At 41.9% G+C, this 18855-nt stretch overlaps 1 protein-coding gene across 7 annotated transcripts in view; it reads right to left on the reverse strand.

Moving 5' to 3' along the window:
• Nucleotides 1–5716: 5716 nt before the first annotated feature.
• FAM135A (family with sequence similarity 135 member A) overlaps nucleotides 5717–18855 on the reverse strand; it is a 157111-nt gene continuing 143972 nt past the window's right edge. For all 7 annotated transcript variants that reach the window (XM_054022143.1, XM_054022148.1, XM_054022145.1 and 4 more), the window contains 2 exons: nucleotides 7886–7999; nucleotides 5717–7213 (listed from right to left, as the gene is read on the reverse strand). In XM_054022143.1, coding sequence (XP_053878118.1) covers nucleotides 7008–7213; nucleotides 7886–7999 — 320 coding nt within the window. In that variant the 3' untranslated portion in view covers nucleotides 5717–7007. The remainder of the gene's footprint in view (nucleotides 7214–7885; nucleotides 8000–18855) is intronic.

Here is an 18855-nt window from a genome sequence, read left to right on the forward strand (position 1 = left end):
CATGACTCATGCCTTGTCCCTCTTGATTTTTGAGAGGACTTTGCTGATGAGTGGAATTGGCGGGAAGGCGTACATCATGTCCCGACCATAACAGGAGAAAAGTATTGGAAAGTGAGCCTCTGCCGAGGCCTTGGAGAGAGCAGAACTGATGACGTTTTCTGTTCTGTCTGGTGGTGAACAAGTCCACTTGGGGAGTCCCCCACTTCTGTAAGAGCCTCAGACACCCTCCGAATGGAGTGACCACTTGTGGTGAGAGAAGGATCTGCTGAGGTGATCCGCCAGCATGTTATGAATGCCGGGGAGGTGCAAGGCTTCCAGGTGGATTGCATGCTGAATGCAAAAGTCCCACAGACAGAGGACCTCCTGACATACAGCTGATGAAAGCGCTTCCCCAGGCCTGTTGACATAGAACATAGAGGCCGTGTTGTCCGTCAACACCTGCACCACCCGACTGGACAGCTGGGGAAGGAAGACAGCACAGGCTAGATGAATGGCCCTAAGCTCCCTAATGTTTATAAGTAATGCAAGTTCCTCTCAAGGCCATAACCTCTGAGTCTGCAGGGTACCGAATTATGCTCCCCAACTGAGGTCAGATGCATCCAAAACCAGGGAGACCGTGGGTCACGGACTTGCAAATGGCACTCCTTCCAACAGCAACATCCACCACTGCAGAGAGGTAAGTACCCTGGGAGGGATCGTCATGAGCTTGTCCAGGTGATGTCTAGACTGACACCAGCCACATTTGGAGGGGGGGCAGCCTGTGTCTTGCTTGGCGGATAACATATGTACATGCTGCCATGTTACCCAATAATTTGAGACAGACTCAAGCCACGGTGAGTGTTGATGCTGGCAATGAGATCAGACATTGCCCTGAACCTGACCTCTGGCAGAAATGCTCTGGCTCGGGTAGAGTTGAGTACCACTCCAATAAACTCTATATCCTTTGGACAGGGATTAATGTTGATTTTTGTTTATCAGCAGGCCCAGAGCTTGACAAGTGGCTTGCAGCATCTTGATGCTGCACTGGACCTGGACCAGACCTTGATGAGCCAGTCATCGAGGTAGGGGTAAATCTGGATATCCCGACACCTGAGGTAGGCTGCCACTACCAACATGCATTTCATAAACACTCTTGGCGCTGTTGCTAGGCCAAAGGGGAGCACCACAAATTGGTAATGGGTGATCCTAGCTACAAAACATAGGAACTGTCTGTGACCGTGGAATATAGATATGTGAAAGTAAGCATCTTTCAAATTGAGGGCAGCCTATTAGTCTACCGGATCCAGGGAAGGAAAGATGGAGGCCAGAGAGACCATGCGGAACTTCAACTTCCTGAGATACTTGTTGAGGTTCCACAGATCGAGGATGGAGCATAGACTTCTCTTGGCCTTTGGGATTAAAAAAATAGCAGGAGTAAAACCCTTTCCCCCTTAAATGCAGTGGAACTCCCTCCACAGCTCCCATTTGCAGAAGGCCCTGTAGCTCCTGAGCAAGCAGATGCTCCTGAGAAGAGTCCCTGAAGAGGGACAGGGACAGGGGGGAGGATAGAAATAAACTGGAGGGTATATCCCCCTGCTACTGTGCTGAGGACCCATCGGTCCGATATTATAACGGCCCAGGCAGGGAGGAAGGGGAACAGGCGGTTGTAAAATAATAGGGGAGCAGGATCCAGGACACAGGCTGGAAGATAGTCTTTGAGCGCACCCTCAAATGCCTGCTTACCACCTGGTTGGTTATGGGTGGAGCTCGAGTGAGCAAAGCATGCCGGCTGATGGCCTTACTGGCACTTATAGCCTGTGCCCTTTTTGCAGAAGGGCTCTGATCAAGGATGGCTCTTGAACCTGTAGGTTTGCTATGGCTTAAACCGCTTCCTTGTTGGCCCCGGCGTGTACAGACCTAGGCAGTGCAAGCTAACCCTTGAGTCTTTCAGGCCATGCAATTTACTGTCTGTTTGCTTGGAAAACAGTGCCAGGCCATCAAATGGGAAGTCCTGGATGGATTGTTGAACCTCCATCGAAAGGCCCGACGACTGCAACCAGGACGGCCCACCTCATCGAAATGGCCGAAGCCATAAGTCTGGGCCGCAGAGTCGGCTGCATCTGAGTCTGCTTGGAGGGCTGCCCTGCCTTCACCGAGGATAGCCAGGAATTCCTTCTTTGGTTCCTCTAGGAGCGAGTCTGAGAATTTAGCCATGGACTGCCAGATATTACAATCATAACAGCCAAGCAAGGTCTGATGGTTGGCCACTCTCAGCTGGATGTAGAATAAATTTTCTACCAAAAAGAGATAGAGCCTCTTTGCCTTCTTGTTCTTAGGCGTAGATCCCGATTGGCCCTATCTATTGTGCTCATTGGCTGCTGACACAACGAGTGAGCTTGGGGCAGGGTGGGTATGAAGATACTCATACCCCTTAGCGGGGACATAGTATTTTCTTTCTGCCCACTTGGAGATGGGGGGTACCGAGGAAAATGTCTGCCACAGGGCCTTAGTAATTTTCACCACTCCCTAGTGCACTGCAATGCCACCCTAGAGGGGGTTGCTGCACTAGGGCTTCTCGGCTTCCAGCCCCAGGTTTGAGGCAACCCTCTTCAGGAGCTCCTGGTGGGCCATGGCATCATCCAGAAGAACTGGGTGAGAGGGCTCCACTATTACCTCATCAGGAGAAGATGAGGAGGACGCAGATATAGGTGGGTCTGCCAGTTCCGCCGCATCTGCTGTGGGAGCCTCAGCTGAGGCTGGCTGGTCCTGGGGAACCTGCTCTGACTCCGCGTCCAAGTCAGGGGGTCGGCAAGAGAATGTTGCCGATCATTTGTTGGATGCCCCTGAGACCAACCTATGCCCTAGCGACGGGTGGGGATATCCCCAAGGGTTCCAGAGTTGCCGGGGGCAGGCCAGTGGCCCTGGAACCAGACTGCCACTGGTGGCCCATCAGGGAATGCCAATGCCCCCGATGGGAAGCCCTGGCCTGCGAGTAGTGTCGCCTCCTTGCTGTCGGGAGCCTGAGGAGGCGAAGACTTGTCTGGGGGACCAGGTCGGTGCCAAGGCTGCCTGTTTACCCCAATCCCATCAGCTCTGGCTGCGGACCTCTGTTGAGGACCTGTACGAGAGTGATGGCTCTCAGTGCTGCAATCCCGGTGACCGCTGGCAGCTTTCAGCAAATTGGCGATGGTACCCTGGCAATCTATGCCTCATGCTTAGCAAGCAGTGCTACTTTGTAGAGCGGGAGTGAGAAGACTGAGATATCATAGACCATCGATCGATGCACCCATGGTGAACTGTACTGGCAAACTGGTGACCTGGGATGGGGCTCCAGGGATCAGCGTCTTGACCCACCGGAGCGGTGCCAGGAGCTGAGAGAGCAGCTTGGGCACTCCTGTCACCAGGGCTCTGGGGACTGGTGCCGTGCCTCTACGCCAGCCCACTGGTGATTGACGCCTAGAGTCTGATGAATGTTGCCTTGAGTCTGGGGACTGACGCCGGAAATTCTGGCAGACAAGCTGACCCGTGTCTCGGGGCTGGTGGCACTGTTCAGGCGAGCGCTGATGGGGTAACCCCTGCAGCGAGGAGCGGTGCTGCACTGATGGGGACCATTGAAAGGATCCAAAGGCAAGTTTACCCCTTGAACAGGGCACCTCCGTGGCCAGCATGGGTGGCACCAGCAGGGACAGAATGACTGAAATGCCTCCAGCATGGATGGCACCACCAGGTGCTGAGTGCCTCTGCTGCTTCCTGGGGTTGTGGGCAGGTCTTGGAGTCAGCTTGACCACTCAGTGGGAGTCGGCACCTGGCCACCATCTGGAGGGGAAGAGCTGGCCTGCGCGGGTCTTTGCTCTCCTCCATCTCTCTTTTTCTCTTTACAGAACATAGGAGAATGTCCCATCCCGGCCTTTCTTTGCTTTTTAGCCGGTATTGGGGATGGGGATCGGCGCCAGTGTGAGGCTGGTGCTGGCAGTGCACTCCACACCAGGGCCATGCTGCTAGGAGCAAAATCTGATCTGGTTGGCTCTGAGGCCAGTGAAGGGCCAATTCCATAAGGAGTGCTTGGAGACGAATGTCCTGCTCCTTTTTGGTCCACGGTCTGAAGCTCTTGCAGATGCAAGAGTTGTCGCTAATGTGGGTTTCCCCTAAACACTTCAGACAGCTTCTATGGGAATCACTGACTGGCATGGGTTTCTTGCAACAGTCACAAGGTTCAAAGCCCAGGGACCAGGGCATGCCCGTCCATAGGCTAAAGTCCCGTTCGGGACTAACAAACTATCACTAACTCTATACTAAGGGTACTATAAAACTAGCAAAATTTTTAGCAACTGTATACAAAAAGTTCACAACTAGGCAGTTGTGAGTTGAGAGGAGTAAGCTTGCCAAGGCAAGGAGATGTTCCAGCACTGTCACTGGCAGTAAGAAGGAACTGAGAGCGGCGTGAGCTGGTGGCGCCCCTTACATACACATGCCACCCCAGAGGGCACCAGAGCAGGTACCCTACGAATACCACTGAGGGATAAACTTCCGGCGCCAGTGCATGTGGCGAGCACATACACCTACAATGGAATGGACATAAGCAAGCATTCGAAGAAGAACCAGGGGATTGGCTTTTTCTCATTTCTTTCAGGACATCCCAAAAGTATACTGTTTCAGCAACTAGGGGTGTGCTCTTCAAATATTTTAGATAAGACTTGTTACAACTGGATTAACTCTGAAAGAGGATTCAAGCACAAAATGAATAATTCACCCAAATATTTAGATACACTACTCTCATTCTATATGCAGATCTCACAGTCATATTAATGGGAGTTTTTTGCAGTGACAAAGGTAGAATATTGCTGCCAACAGACTGCTGATTCATGGAAAAAGGTGTTATGGATCTCTCATTTTTTCTCTCATTCTAAAGGCACCTCCAGTAGTAGCATAGTGCCATCTTAGACCATGTAGGGACACTGGTTCAGTATTGTCTCATAAGAATAGGGCCTATGGAATTACCAGTACCATCCTACTACCTGCAACATCCGTTTTCCTTGTCATACAAATAGAAACGAGGTCCAACTCTGCTTAAACTTGTAAGATCTGCCATTGCACAGGAAGTAGATGTGTGGCTGCACTGTCTTCTGCTGGATTAACTCCACTGGAATGCGATACACTTTTAGTTTGCCATGCTATGGCCAGGTCTAAAGAAGCATCTTCTAACAGGTTTTAAAACTGTTTCTTCTCGTGTGTTAAAAATGGTATAATTTGATCAACATGAACCAGGCAAAACTATTTGCTAGAGTAGGTCCCTAAACTAATATTGCAGTTTACTGAAGGCCAAAATATTTTGTTTCTTGTTGACAAAAATAGCTCCAAACATAATTCAAACGTTTACTAGAACCTAAAATAAAATTTTAGAGTAATACGAGTGTAAAATACTATTTACAACCACTAATAAAATAGCCATTTTCACAGCTGAATGTATTAATTACTGTATTCTCTGTCAGCATCATAAGGACTTGCCTCATGCAACTCAATAATACACCATTCTTTGAAGTGATCAAATGGCTGCACTGCTGACTAGTCTAAGGTGGTCTTTTGAAGCTTGTAAACTACAGAGAAAAAATAATTTTACAAAGATTACAAGAATAAACCCTATCAAAATGCAAGGTTACTTAATTATAAACTATTATTGATATAGCTAAGTGAAATAATACAAAATATATACAGCCTCCCAATATTTTGGAAACTAGCAAAAGATTTCAATTTCTTTAATTTTCTAGTAGAGTCATTTGTTCATTTTATTAACACCAGATGCAATAACACAATGCTAAAAATAAACATGCATTAGTTATACAACCAATTTATATTTTTCAAAAAATTCTGTTCATTACAATTAGTGAATGCACATATTACCTCCTTTCCACATTTAGTGCATTACTGTTTTAAACAGATAAAGGGGTAGGGAGGAGGAATTGAACTCAATGCTATTCAGCACCAGTAAAAAGTCAACAGACCTTTAACATTCCTGTATATCAAAAACATTTTATCTGCATCACTAAACATGTAAAGTTTATAATTTTGTTCCATTTCAAGATACCTTGATTTATATTTACAATACTTTGTAATCAACAAAACATTTTAAGAATATTCAAAAATTATCTAAATTCATAAAAGTATTGCAGAAATTTATTACATTTACTTATTTTACGTACATACAAGGAAGTCCATGTAAAAGGTTCATTTGAAGAACTGAACTGACAGAGTAAGAGCAATTTTATTTAATTTGCAAAACCCCAATTATTAGAAGGCAGCTGTCGTTTAGTTAAACATTCAAAAATCCCTAATTGCCGCTTACTTCTGAACACTAAAGTTCCAGTAATATAAGTGAATATGTAAACCAACATGTTTTTGAGATCATCAGTAGAAAATGTATTTCCACAGGCATAACATGTTTAATAATGATGATGATTTTAAAGAAAATTATTAGGCTGTAGTGATATCTGAACAGACGACTCAGTTTGCTCATTAAAATAATGGTCTTTACCAGGATTTCAGATACAGCTGTTTTCAATGTATGATATTTTAGCAGCTAATTGTTTTTTCCAGTTAGACTTTCTACAATGCTAAAATATAACAATCAGATGCATAATACTTTATTAGAATTTTTAAATTCCAATTTATTTTGGCATCCATGCCTCTATTAAAATGTAGCCATATAGCATTGACTTTTGTAGTCTAAGAACCAATAATAAACCAACCAAATGTACATACTGTAATTTAATCTCCATTCAATTAGGTACCCAAAAATTAAGAAAAAGTAATAGAAAGGTAAAAAGAATCAAATAAAAAAATATTGCACAGCCACATTACCTAGAAAGTAAAATTGATGTTAAAAAAGCTCTAAACATGGATGATATAAATTATCTTCCATACAAAAGTATAAATATCTCTTAAAATACAGCTGCAGCTATACTTCAATACCACACATTATTTGATTCATCTGTTAATGAGGTAATAGTCAAGTCTCTTACAATGCTTTTCTTCTACTGGAAATATTTTAGGGCAGCAACCAGAAAGAACTTTTCTAAAAATATTTCTGAATCAAGAACAGCAATGTGTGCAGCTCTCCCTATGAGAGAATCGGCTGTATTGGGCAATGCATTGATGACATTGTAACGGACCAAATTACATTCCTTGTTTTGAAGAACTGGCAGAAGCAGGTTCTGGATCATTTCTGCATAAATTGGTCCTGTAAAAAAAAAAAAAAAAAAAAACCTGTATTACATGCATCACCCAGAATGAGCTACAGTTATGTGTCCCTGAATATGAAAATATGAACACATTCTAGAAAACAGAGACCTATTTTATATTGTCTCGCTACTAAGAGAACATTTGAAATCTAATTTCCATAAACGTAAAAAAAAAAATCTTATAACCCATACATTTTATTGTTTGCATTTCATAGTGAAATTGTGTTTACCAGTACTAATTTATGACGACTCCAGAATATTTTGTCTATTTACTTTTCAGATAGATAATGCTATAGTATAAATGTGCCATAATATCTCATCATGAACTATAACCATACATTTTTCCGACTTAGGAAGGATCATTAACTTTCTTTTCACTGCTAGTATAGAATTGGGCCTCTGCTAAATAAAATCTGCCACTTTTTTTTTTTTTAAATAAATTACAGACACTATTCTGTTCCAAAGTCAACAGCAAGGCTTCTGACTGACTTCAATGGGGATATGGTCGTGGCTCTACAATATCACTGTTTAAGTTAAAAAAAAAAAAAGTGAGAAATCTTACATAGAAAATTTAATTATTTGAAAATAACAGTTTATTTATTTTGACATTTGTTATAAAGTTATCCATGGTCTAAAACACACAGAGACTTCACAGGCTACTCATTTATTACCTGATTGTTTATCTTTCAAAGCTGTTTTGCACATCTCTATGCGAGCAGAGTGATAAGGAACATAACGATCCTGCAGGGATCCGACTAGCACTATGTTTTTGAAGTAATGAAGACCTGCAGGAAGGGAAAGAAATGGTAAATATAAACAATATGCACCATTTGAAAATTTCTGCAGGATAAACATAAAATAAAAAATTCCAAACAGAAACCTGAGACTTATTTATTATTAGATATTGTAAAAAAGGAAAGGAGATTGATTTCATTCATTAGTGCTAAAAAAATAATATCCAATCAAGTTACATTTCAACCCTTCCAAGAACCCTGAACTTTTTCAAACAGCCAGAAATTATAGTCCAAAACCCAAACGCCTTTCCAAAATAGTGAAATAAGAGACTTCTTGAAAGAAAGCAACCAAAGTGAAAGTTGTCTTTTGAAAGACTAGGCTTTTCCCACCCACGCAATAGGCGATGCCTGAGGCCCACAGACCCAAAAGAACACACGGTGGGCTTTTGCTTTCTTTGCTTTCTGGAGAGAGGCCTTCACACTTGACTTCCAAAAAGGTTCTCAATTTTTTATGCACTTTCTGGTGGAATTCAGAGATTTACAGCCAAGTGGCTCTAGGAGCATATATCCTGGAGGCAGAAGCTCCCTCCACTGAACACTCAAATCAAAGAGTTAATACCAAGACAAGTCCACACCCTCATGAACAGTCTTTCAAATAGTTGTGACAATCACCAGTTTAAATGGTTTAGATGCAGGACAACTGAGTGTTTTTTTTTGAAGCTGCCCTGAAAGCCCTAGTGGGCAGTTGGGTTTGCTTCAACCCTGAGTCCAGTGCTCAGCTTAAGGACTCCCCCCAGATCAGTGGTGGGCAACCTAGGGCCTGTCAGGGTAATCCGCTGGTGACCGCAAGACAGTTTGTTTACATTGACCATCTGCAGGCACAGCCGCCTGCAGTTCCCAGTGGCCGCGGTTCGCTGTTTCCGGCCAATGGGAGCTGCGGGAAACAGCGGCCAGGACGTCCTGTGGCCCATGCCGCTTCCCGCTGCTCCCATTGGCTGGGAACAGCGAATCACAGCTACTGGGAGCTGCGGGTGGCCGTGCCTATGGACAGTCAATGTAAACAAATTGTCTCACGTCCCACCAGTGGATTACCCTGATGCGCCGCGTGCGGCCCGGGGGTGCAGGTTGCCCACCACTGCCCTAGATGTTTGCTTTGAAGATTTTCCTTTCAAACACTCTGTGCTAGATTTTGAGAGCATTTAGTAGACTCTCTCAAGATGCCCTGAGGGATTTGATGTACTTCACGAAGTAGGGCAGTGTGGGTGACATCTCCAGATAGATAGGTCACCTTACACACGATATCTGCAGCAAGTGTGTCTGCAGTCATCTTTTGCTGCATGGACCAGGGTGGATAAAAATCAATGGTTTAACATTTTTTAAAAAAAAATCAGATTTTTTATTTAAATTGGATTTTTAAAAATTTAATTTAAATACAACTTTATATTTCAAAATAAACATTTAAATTAAACATGAAATTAACAACCTATGTTAAGACCTAAACTTACTGTCATGTATTAAAATCATTTAAATTAAATACAAAAAGTAATATTAAGCAATACATTTGCTGCCAAATTTTAAAGATAGCCAAACCACTGAACTGGTGGAAGTCCCTGACCAAGCACCTAGAAGTAGACTTTGTTGGTGTGCATGGTGAACAAACTTTCGACAGCAGTAGCCTCTTCTGCAGGTGGAGAGAAAATATTTTCTTCATTTCAATCATTCAACTAGTCAGTTCAATGACTAGTTCATTCAAATTTAAGAAATCTATTGGGAGTTGAAGAAGCAGGAAAGATTGTTTTCCTCTTCCAATCTATGAATAAAAACTAGGTATGAGAGGGAGTGATCCTACTAATTCTAAAATTTTGAAGGCCATGGTGACCAGAAACAAATCAGTTCACTGTATTTGCTTAATAAACCAATTAGATTTAAATAAAAAATGTGTGTTGATAAACTCTGGTATACTTTTTGTTCTTATATATTTAGCACTTTTATTTAATAAAAAAATTAAAATGCTGTTTTTCTGTACTTTAATTGAATTTGAATTTCTACGCAAATAGAACTTGACACAAATCCGTTTAAAAAAAGCTCATAATAAGAAATGCATCATTCACCATTTTCTAACATAAAAAATTAAGAATCTAATAGATTTAAATTAAGCTATTCAATTGCTTATAGCTTAATTTAAATGTATTCAGATTCTTTATTTTTTATATTAGAAAATGGTAAATGATGCATTTCTTATTATGAGCTTTTTTTAAATGTTGGATTTGTGTCAAGTTCTATCTGGGTATCCTGGTGTATAGGGTATCCTGCTAGTTAGCAAAAAGGAGGACCAAATTTAGCATAAAGGCTATATTTAGTTGCAAATAACATGATTTAATGGTTACCAACTAATAAGAATCAACCTTTCTGCCCAAAAGAGCAGAGGTATCCCAGAAAAACGTCCCAAAGTGGCGGGGGGGGGGGGGGGGCGAAGGGAGAGGGAGGAGAGAGAAAAATATGCTGAGGCAGAAAATCCTAGAACTATAAAGCTTGATACAGAGTATATGCATGGACGGAGAGTATCGCAGGCCAGGGGAGCCTAAGCCTCCCCAAACGTCAAGCGTGGCCCCACCCACACTCTGCCCTGAGGCCCCTTCCTGCTTCCCGCTCTTCCCCCATGGCCTGAGCCCAGGATGCTCCTCTTCCTACAAGCGGGCGGGGAGTCAGGGTGGCTGGTGCTGGTGCTTGGGGTAGCCAGTGCTGGAACCACCTGGGGCTTGGGGGTGCTCGGGCCGCCCGCCGAGCATTCCAGGGGCTAAGGGTGCTGGTGTGTGTGTGTGTGGCTCAGGCCGGTTGACAGGCTGGGACTCGAGGCAGGTGGACAGCTTGAGGCTTCGGGGTGGGAGGGGCGGGGCCTCAAGCAGAAGGGGTGGGGCCGGGGGCTAGCCTCCCCGAACGGGTGGTTCACGCGCCACCCACGAGTACACGAGATCTTGGCTGCAGCAGTACAAGATAGTTCCTAGCAGAAAAGAGAGTGTTAAAAGCCTGGGGATCCCAGCATGCCCCAGACAGGGAGCTTCCTTAATAACCTTGGTCAAAAAGAAAGTTAGTGGAAGGTTTCAAGGGCAGATAGTGATTGTGTGAGCAACCACCAATTTGGGGGTCATGGTACATGCCACTATCACTGCCCTTAGATACCAATAAACCTGTAAGAGCTCTGTCTGCATGCACTAGAGAAGTGAGATCCAGGAGTGAGAATCCTGCACAGATCATATCTTTAGAGAAACACTAAGATTTCTATAAGCAGAGAAGAAATGGTTCCTGAGAACTGTCCTGGAACGAAAAAAAAAAAAATAGTAATCCTACAAACTAGAAAAAACAAAAGGGTTCCTGTGCCCTGATGTGCATGGCTAAGTATGAGAGAATACCTTTGATGTTTAAGAATACATTGATTACAATTTAACCTGGTCATTTTTTTCTAGAACTACATTATGATTACTATACTTGTCATATGGGTTGGTTTTCCCTGCCCGGCCCCAATTACCTCTAGAATATGCGTATACAGGCGTATTTGGTTGGGAGTTTGGCACAATGGCCTTCTAGCCACTTTTCTTCTCCTTTCTTCTATTTTTTTGCCACTATTTTCTCTATTCTTTAGGCTCAAACACATCTGCTACCATACATCTGAGGGCAGAGGTATTCCTTAATGTTGAAAACCATAAATGTACAGTTTCATGTGGAGACCAGGCACTGATGCTATCATGTACAGTATATGCATGCCAGCCCTTACTATTTCACAGGGATAGTTTGTTTGGTTCCGTCAGTTCTGTTATATAATCTGAAAAAACATGTAAGCTTCCAGAAACAGAAATATCATCAGCAGGATCATACCTGTGCTCTGGGTAAAACAGCACATTATTATTAATTATATTTGAACAAAGAATTTCATTCTGTTGTTATTAGGTCTGCAGAGGATATCCCGGACTGAACCTGATCCCTCCCTTTCCAGTAAGTACTGTATATGCCGGAACCTATGTCTGGCTCTACCTTCAGTTTTGGTATGGATGAGTATCTTTATTCATATAATGTTTCCTTTAAGAGGAGAGGGAGCTTATTATTTCATTTAAGAGGAGAGGGAGTGGTTATTAACCCATTTTGTAGAATTCTACTTTTTGAAAAAAGGCTCACAGGGATGGGCAAGTAAACTCATATACACCATAGCTTTGCCTTGTCTGCTAGAAGCTTGTGCAACTCTGGTATGTTGGATGGGTAAATCAGGTATCTGGAGGTGAATGGGTATTACTGAGAGATGATGTAGTATAGCTTCATTTCCTCTACAATTAAGATTAAGGTCTTCACACTTTTCATAGGAAAGTGGATGGGACATTTTGAATGGTTTTGTCTTACTGTAACAAAAGATGCACAGTTTCTTCTGAGGATTATTCAGAGAGGTTTTCCTTAAAATAACGGTAATCCAAGAGATTTTTGTTTTATGGCTGTCAAAGCCTCTACCAGAGATGGTAGCACCAACAATCTTCATAGAAGGAGTTCAAAGTAGGCCAAAACTCTGCAGCCGCTTGCAGTAGCGGGCAGATCCTCAACTGCAATGGAGCTATGACAATTTACACCAGATGAGGATCTGCTCCTACGTCTTCAACTGAATCATCAACATTGTTTGAGGTGATGATGTCTGAACATAAGAATGGCCATACTGGGTCAGACCCCATGGTCCATCTAGTCCAGTATCCTGTCTTCTGACAGTAGACAATGCCAGGTGCCCCAGAGGGAATGAACAGAACAGGTAATTATCAAATGATCCAGACAACTGAACTACTCAGCCCTTAATAAGTCGGGTGGGAGAAGTCTTATAAGCCTTTTAAAATGTAGTTGACTTTTAATTTTTACACTGTATGGTATTTGGAAATCTGAGATAGATAGGTAGGTAGGTATTTGGCCATGTGAGAAACTTGGCCAGAAAGGACAAGTCAAATCAATATCACTGGAAAGTGACACTTTCCAGGGAAACCAGAGCTTGTCTACAAAGGCAGGAGACTTCTGGGATAGAGACAGTACTCTGACTGATGAGCTCTTAGCCAATGGACCAAGATCAAGCTGGATCTCTGAAGCAGTCAAAACTGACAGTTCGGAGCACTGTGAGCAAGAGACACAGACTCCCAGCTTTGCTGGACTGCACTGCCTCATCACAGGTCAAGCATTTACAAGGTATTTTTCTTTCACCTTTGTGGATTCATGTCATTTTCACTGAAATTGTAATTAGACTGGCTATAAAGTGTAGCTAAACTAAGGAATAGACTATTCTAGATAAAACAAGAGAAAGACAAGGACTTCTGTTTTGCACCCTGTACAAGGCAGAGTGATACTAGGGAAGCTGGGAGAAAAAGGACAGTGCAAAAAAAAAAAAAAAGTAAAAAGAAAAAAAAAAGTGCAGTTTCATTTGGGCTCCTGCCTATTCATTATCTGACTAGACAAAGCACAGTTAGTATGGACTGTCCTGAAACAATCAGTGAAATGATATATGTTAATATACTGTGATTAATTACCTAACCTGTCATATTTAAAAAGAAAAATAATCTTCGGAGTATTTTGGTAATAGATTTGAAAACATCTAACTTGTCTAAGTAATTTTTTACTCGTTCTTTCCCTATTTTAGCCTCTGATCCTACCTCATTTTCACCTTGTTGGTGAAAACCGAAACAAAGAAGTCATTAAGCACCTCTGCCATTTCCACATTTTCTGTTACTGTTTTCCCCCCATCATTGAGTAACGGGCCTACCCTGTCCTTGGTCTTCTTGCTTCTAATGATGTTACCCTTTATATCCCTAGCTAGTTTGATCTCGTTTTGTGCCTTGGCCTTTCTAATTTTGTCCCTACGTACTTGTGTTATTTGTTTATATTCATCCTTTGTAATCCTAGTTTCCACTTTTTGTAGGATTCTTTTTTGATTTTTAGATCATTGAAGAACTCCTGGTTAAGCCACGGTGGTCTCTTGCCATACTTCCAATCTTTCCTACGCAGTGGGATAGTTTACTCTTGTGCCCTTAATAATGTCTCTTTGAAAAACTGCCAACTGTCTTCTATTGTTTTTCCCCTTAGACTTGCTTCCCATGGGATCTTACCTACCAACTCCCTGAGTTTGCTAAAGTCTGCCTTCTTGAAATCCAGTGTCTTTATTTTGCTATTCTCCCTCCTAACATTCCTTAGAATCATGAAGTCTACCATTTCATGATCACTTTAACCCAAGCTCCCTTCCACTTTCAAATTCTCAATCAGTTCCTCCCTATTTGTCAAAATCAAATCTAGAACAGCCTCTCCACCAGTAGCTTTCTCCATGTTCTGAAATAAAAAATTGTCTCCAATACATTCCATGAACTTGTTGGATAATCTGTGCTCCGCTTTGTTATTTTCCTAACAGATGTCTGAGTAGTTGAAGTCCCCCATCTCCACCGAGTCTGTGCTTTGGATGATTTTGTTAGTTTAAAAAAAGCCTCATTCACCTCTTCTTTCTGGTTAGGTGGTCTGTAGTAGACCCCTACCATGACATCACCCTTGTTTTTTACCCCTTTTATCTTTACCCAGAGACTTTCAGCAAGTCTATATTTTTCTTTTATGTTGATAAGGTAATGCTAGAACATGTAAGATTCCATTTTAAATTTTCGTGTATTTTTCATCTTTGTAGCAAAGATTTTTATGCACTGAACAGCTTGCATGTTATTGTAGCTGGCAAGCTGCTATAATTTCTTATCACAGTATGAAACAGACAATCATTTCTAAGATCCCAGAAATTAATAGACAGACTGTGACTGCTAAAGACAGGATAGGCAGATTTTAAGGATATTATTCCCAAAAGTAACGGCAGCATTTTAAATATTACCATAAAGAGAACAGCAACATTAGAAAACTGATCATCATGTTTGTAATAACCTTATAAAATTATGATAGCAGGAAAATTTCATTGGGTTAATAATGGTTTAAATCCCTCCAACATATATTGGCTTGTCCCTAAAATAACTGAAAACACAAAAGCTAATAAGCACAAACTTGGACTCTTTTCCTTCTGAATTATTCTGTTGTTTCTCAATCCTCATCTGCAGATTTTAAAATGCTAATAAGTTTCAAGAGCTCAAACCCAGAATAAACTTGTAATTGAAGGGCAAATTGAAGATGTAAGAAAAACTATTGAGGTACAGAATCCTGATATAAAATATTAAAAAGTTTTCCTGGGAGACAATGGATTGGTGTTCACCAAGTGTCCCCCGTAAGTATCCCGCTGCAGCTCATCTGTGGTCTGGAGAAACAGACGATCTAACTAGTAGATCAAATTTAAGGATTATCACAAATTTCAGTCACTGGTCAAACATATTCCTGATAATGATTTTCTAGAAGTAGGTCTGGTACTTAAGGTCCTCCAGCTGAATATTGAAGGGTTGTCTGCTGCCAAATGGGAACTTATTGGTGTTCTGGCAAAGGAAGTTCTGACTGACATCATTTGTCTACAAGAAACTCACATTGTGCTGAATGAAGCACATCAGTTTAAGATAATTGGTTTTGATCTGTTAAGTCCCAATCTTCATGTGAAACATGGTAGAGCCACCTACATCCATAGTAATATATCGGATGCTATACATATTGAATCTTCACTCTTTTGCAACACAACTGAAGTTGTTGGGTTTCAATTTGCATATGTATATAAGCCACCAAATGAAACATGGGGTTCACAAGTCCTCCCAAGGCGTAAACATCCAGCAGTATAGGTTGGCAACTTTAATAGTCATCATAACAAGTGGGGGTATGCGACTGCAGACCCAAATGATGAACTGTTTGGGTGGGCAATAAATAATGATCTGGCACTGGTCTATGACACTAAACAGCGTGGCACTTTCCATTCAGCACATTAGCATAGGGACTACTGCCCAGACCTGTGCTGGGTCACGTCATTTGCCAATCACCCACAGCCAGTGGCATGTACTGTACTGTTATTTTCCACACAACCAACATTGTCCATCGTAGATTCAGATGGGAATGCGTCTTCCAATTATAAGGAGCATTCCAAAGCCTAGATGGAACTTCCAGAAGGCAGATTGGGGCTCCTTTAAAGAGGAGCATTGTAACCATCCCATTAAACATCATCTCCATGGAAGATGTAAACTGTCGCTTCTGTTGTGCCATTTTTAAAGCTGCAAGTGCAACAAATCCATGCAGCTTCCAACCAGTGTGCATTCCATGTTTGAACAAGGATTGTACAGACTTTCTGAGGCAGTAGAATAGTCAGGTGATCCGGAGATTGCTAACTATCTTATAGAATCATTGGATGCTGCTTGCCAGGCTCAATAGGAGGAAGCGACATAAGCTGAAGACTAGTTCAGTCTTGATCTGACTGCAGCATATTATACGGTTTGGCACACAGACCTTTTGGTGAAATTGTCTAGAACTATGCCAAGTTGATTAGTATGTGTGATGGCTCTGCTTTTGAGAAATCACCATTTCCATGTGCATATTGATGATAGAACAAGTGCTTGGAGGCACTAAAATAACGGCCTCCTGCAAGAATCACGCTTATGTCTAAAGTTATTAAACTTGTATTCAAATGACCTACCATATATCAGGTCTTGTAAGTTTGTTTATGCAGACGTATGTCTCGGCACTCAGTCACACTCCCCTTTGACATACTTGAGAATGTTCTGAATGCAGATATGGCAGCTATGGCCAATTATTGTCGTTGGTGGCATCTGATACCAAGTGGAAGTAAGACTGTGTCAAGTGTCTTTCACTTACATCATGCACCAGTGAGCCGAACACAGTTCTCAATGTTAATGAATAAAGCATTATTCACACCCAGTCTATCTAGGCATCACATTGGACATTGTGACCATCTTACAAAGACAACAACTAAGGTCAAAATGCTCAACAACCTGGAAAACTGGCCGGAAAGACACGGGGCGCCAACGCCCAAACATTACACACTTCAACCTTGGCACTCTGTTACTCAGCGGCGGAGGACTACGCTCCAGTATGTGCTCGCTCATCTCACACAAAGATGATTGACATACAACTTAATTCCACCATGCATATTCAGGCACACTTACTCTATCACTAGTTCTCCGCAATATTGCTCTGCCCAGTATTCAAAGACAGGAAAGTGTAGCAAAGCTCATGACGAAATTGTGTGATATGCCATATCTACTGTTAATTAAAATACTTGTTTAATCCACCACATAGTCGTCTGCCCTCACATCACCTTGTGTGAATAAGTTTACTGGGTGAAAGGATTTATAGTAGAGGATACGTGGTGAGCTCCATGGTCTGCAGAGAAAAGTGACAAATAATTATCTTGTCTCTGACCCCATTCAACTTCAACCTGGGTTTGATTTAGCATGAAGCCTTCTGAACTGGTTTTGTACCAGACATGGAATTTGTGCTGCAGCGCAATTTTGGTGGCGTTTTAGAGACAGTTCTCTATGTCAGTGTGGGCAGCCACAAACCATGACACACATTGCTGAGGACTGCAAAATGACAACTTCCTAGAGGTATTCGTGCCTTGAACATCATTGATAAGAACGTTGTGGCTTAGCTTTACCGGACTGCATACGCCAAATAAAGTTTTCCCGAATAAGATGGTTCTCATGAATTATTTTAAAAGCAGAATTCACAATTGATAATGTGGTCATAAAATACAATTAAATTCCTCTTTCCTCCTTTCAGTCTGCTTTTGTAACAAAAAATGTGTGTACACTAACATGCATTCAGAAACAAGTATCAGTTTGGACACAGTAACCCAGAACAAGGATTAAAAAAAAAATCATGTTAGGATGTCAGAATTCTGCACCTACAAGACAAAGTGTAAGTTTTGGTTTGCTTAGGCTGCCTCTTACAATAATGGCTGTTACACTGATAAGTCGTTAACTATACAATGAATGACATTAAGTTGCATTTGACTTTTTTGGGGAAAAATCCACAACTGTAGTAGACTCATTAAACCTCTTCAGAGAGGCTTATCAATATTTGTCTTGAACTTTTCTGAACAGATCAAATAATCTTTATTCACACAATGAAGTTATTGGCAGTGAAAATTCTATAATGCCATACTCGACATGATAGGCAATGACTAGATTTCGTATCTCGAATATTCAAGAGCTGTTATGCTGTCATCACAGGACACTTCACGCACCATGTACAAGTGAAAATAGTACTTGAACGCTTCTGTCTTGCAAGGGAAAAAGGTGCAAAATATTTTCATATTCGTTAAAATTGCATGACATTTGAGCCTTGACAAATATATCAAACACTTTACAGTTGGCAAAAATACATCATGATTCAGAGTCCCTGGGGTACATTGTGGGATATGGTTGCCTTCAGTTTGCTTTGAAATTCTGATGGGAAAGCTGGCATTGCAGATTAAAGGAAGTGCCTTTTGTAGCCCACTGACTTGAGTTCCACTTCTTTTAAAACATTATGTACATCAGCAGCAACTTATTAAGCAGTGTATCAGTGCAATGTTTCAGAGGTGCATTTATTTTTATTTAGATTTTTCCCAAAAATACACAAAGAACAGATAACTTTCAATACAGTTCTTGATTTCCATTGTCCTCAACATCTTACGGCAGTTTAATTGCCTTCTTTGAGGTGACTGAATTCTTTTCTGTCTTTCACACTGTCCCAATGCTATGAATGAATTGTGCTGCCTTGAGCAAGGAAAACCATTGTGATGGCAAAACACAAGAGGGCACACGCAAAACCAGTGGGCTCACATTGTTGCTCGCACAGACTTTTAAAAAATGCTCACTTTTGGCTGCTGGCCATGTTTAAATATTGCTGGAAAATGTACCACAAATTTGTTGATGTTGTGGAACTCATCTGTTCTGATTGCATGAACAATGGCTACATGCAAAAGATGAGCAAAACATGGA

This window comes from Malaclemys terrapin, chromosome 3 (genome assembly GCF_027887155.1).
Source record: "Malaclemys terrapin pileata isolate rMalTer1 chromosome 3, rMalTer1.hap1, whole genome shotgun sequence".
NCBI classification, from domain to species: domain Eukaryota; kingdom Metazoa; phylum Chordata; order Testudines; family Emydidae; genus Malaclemys; species Malaclemys terrapin.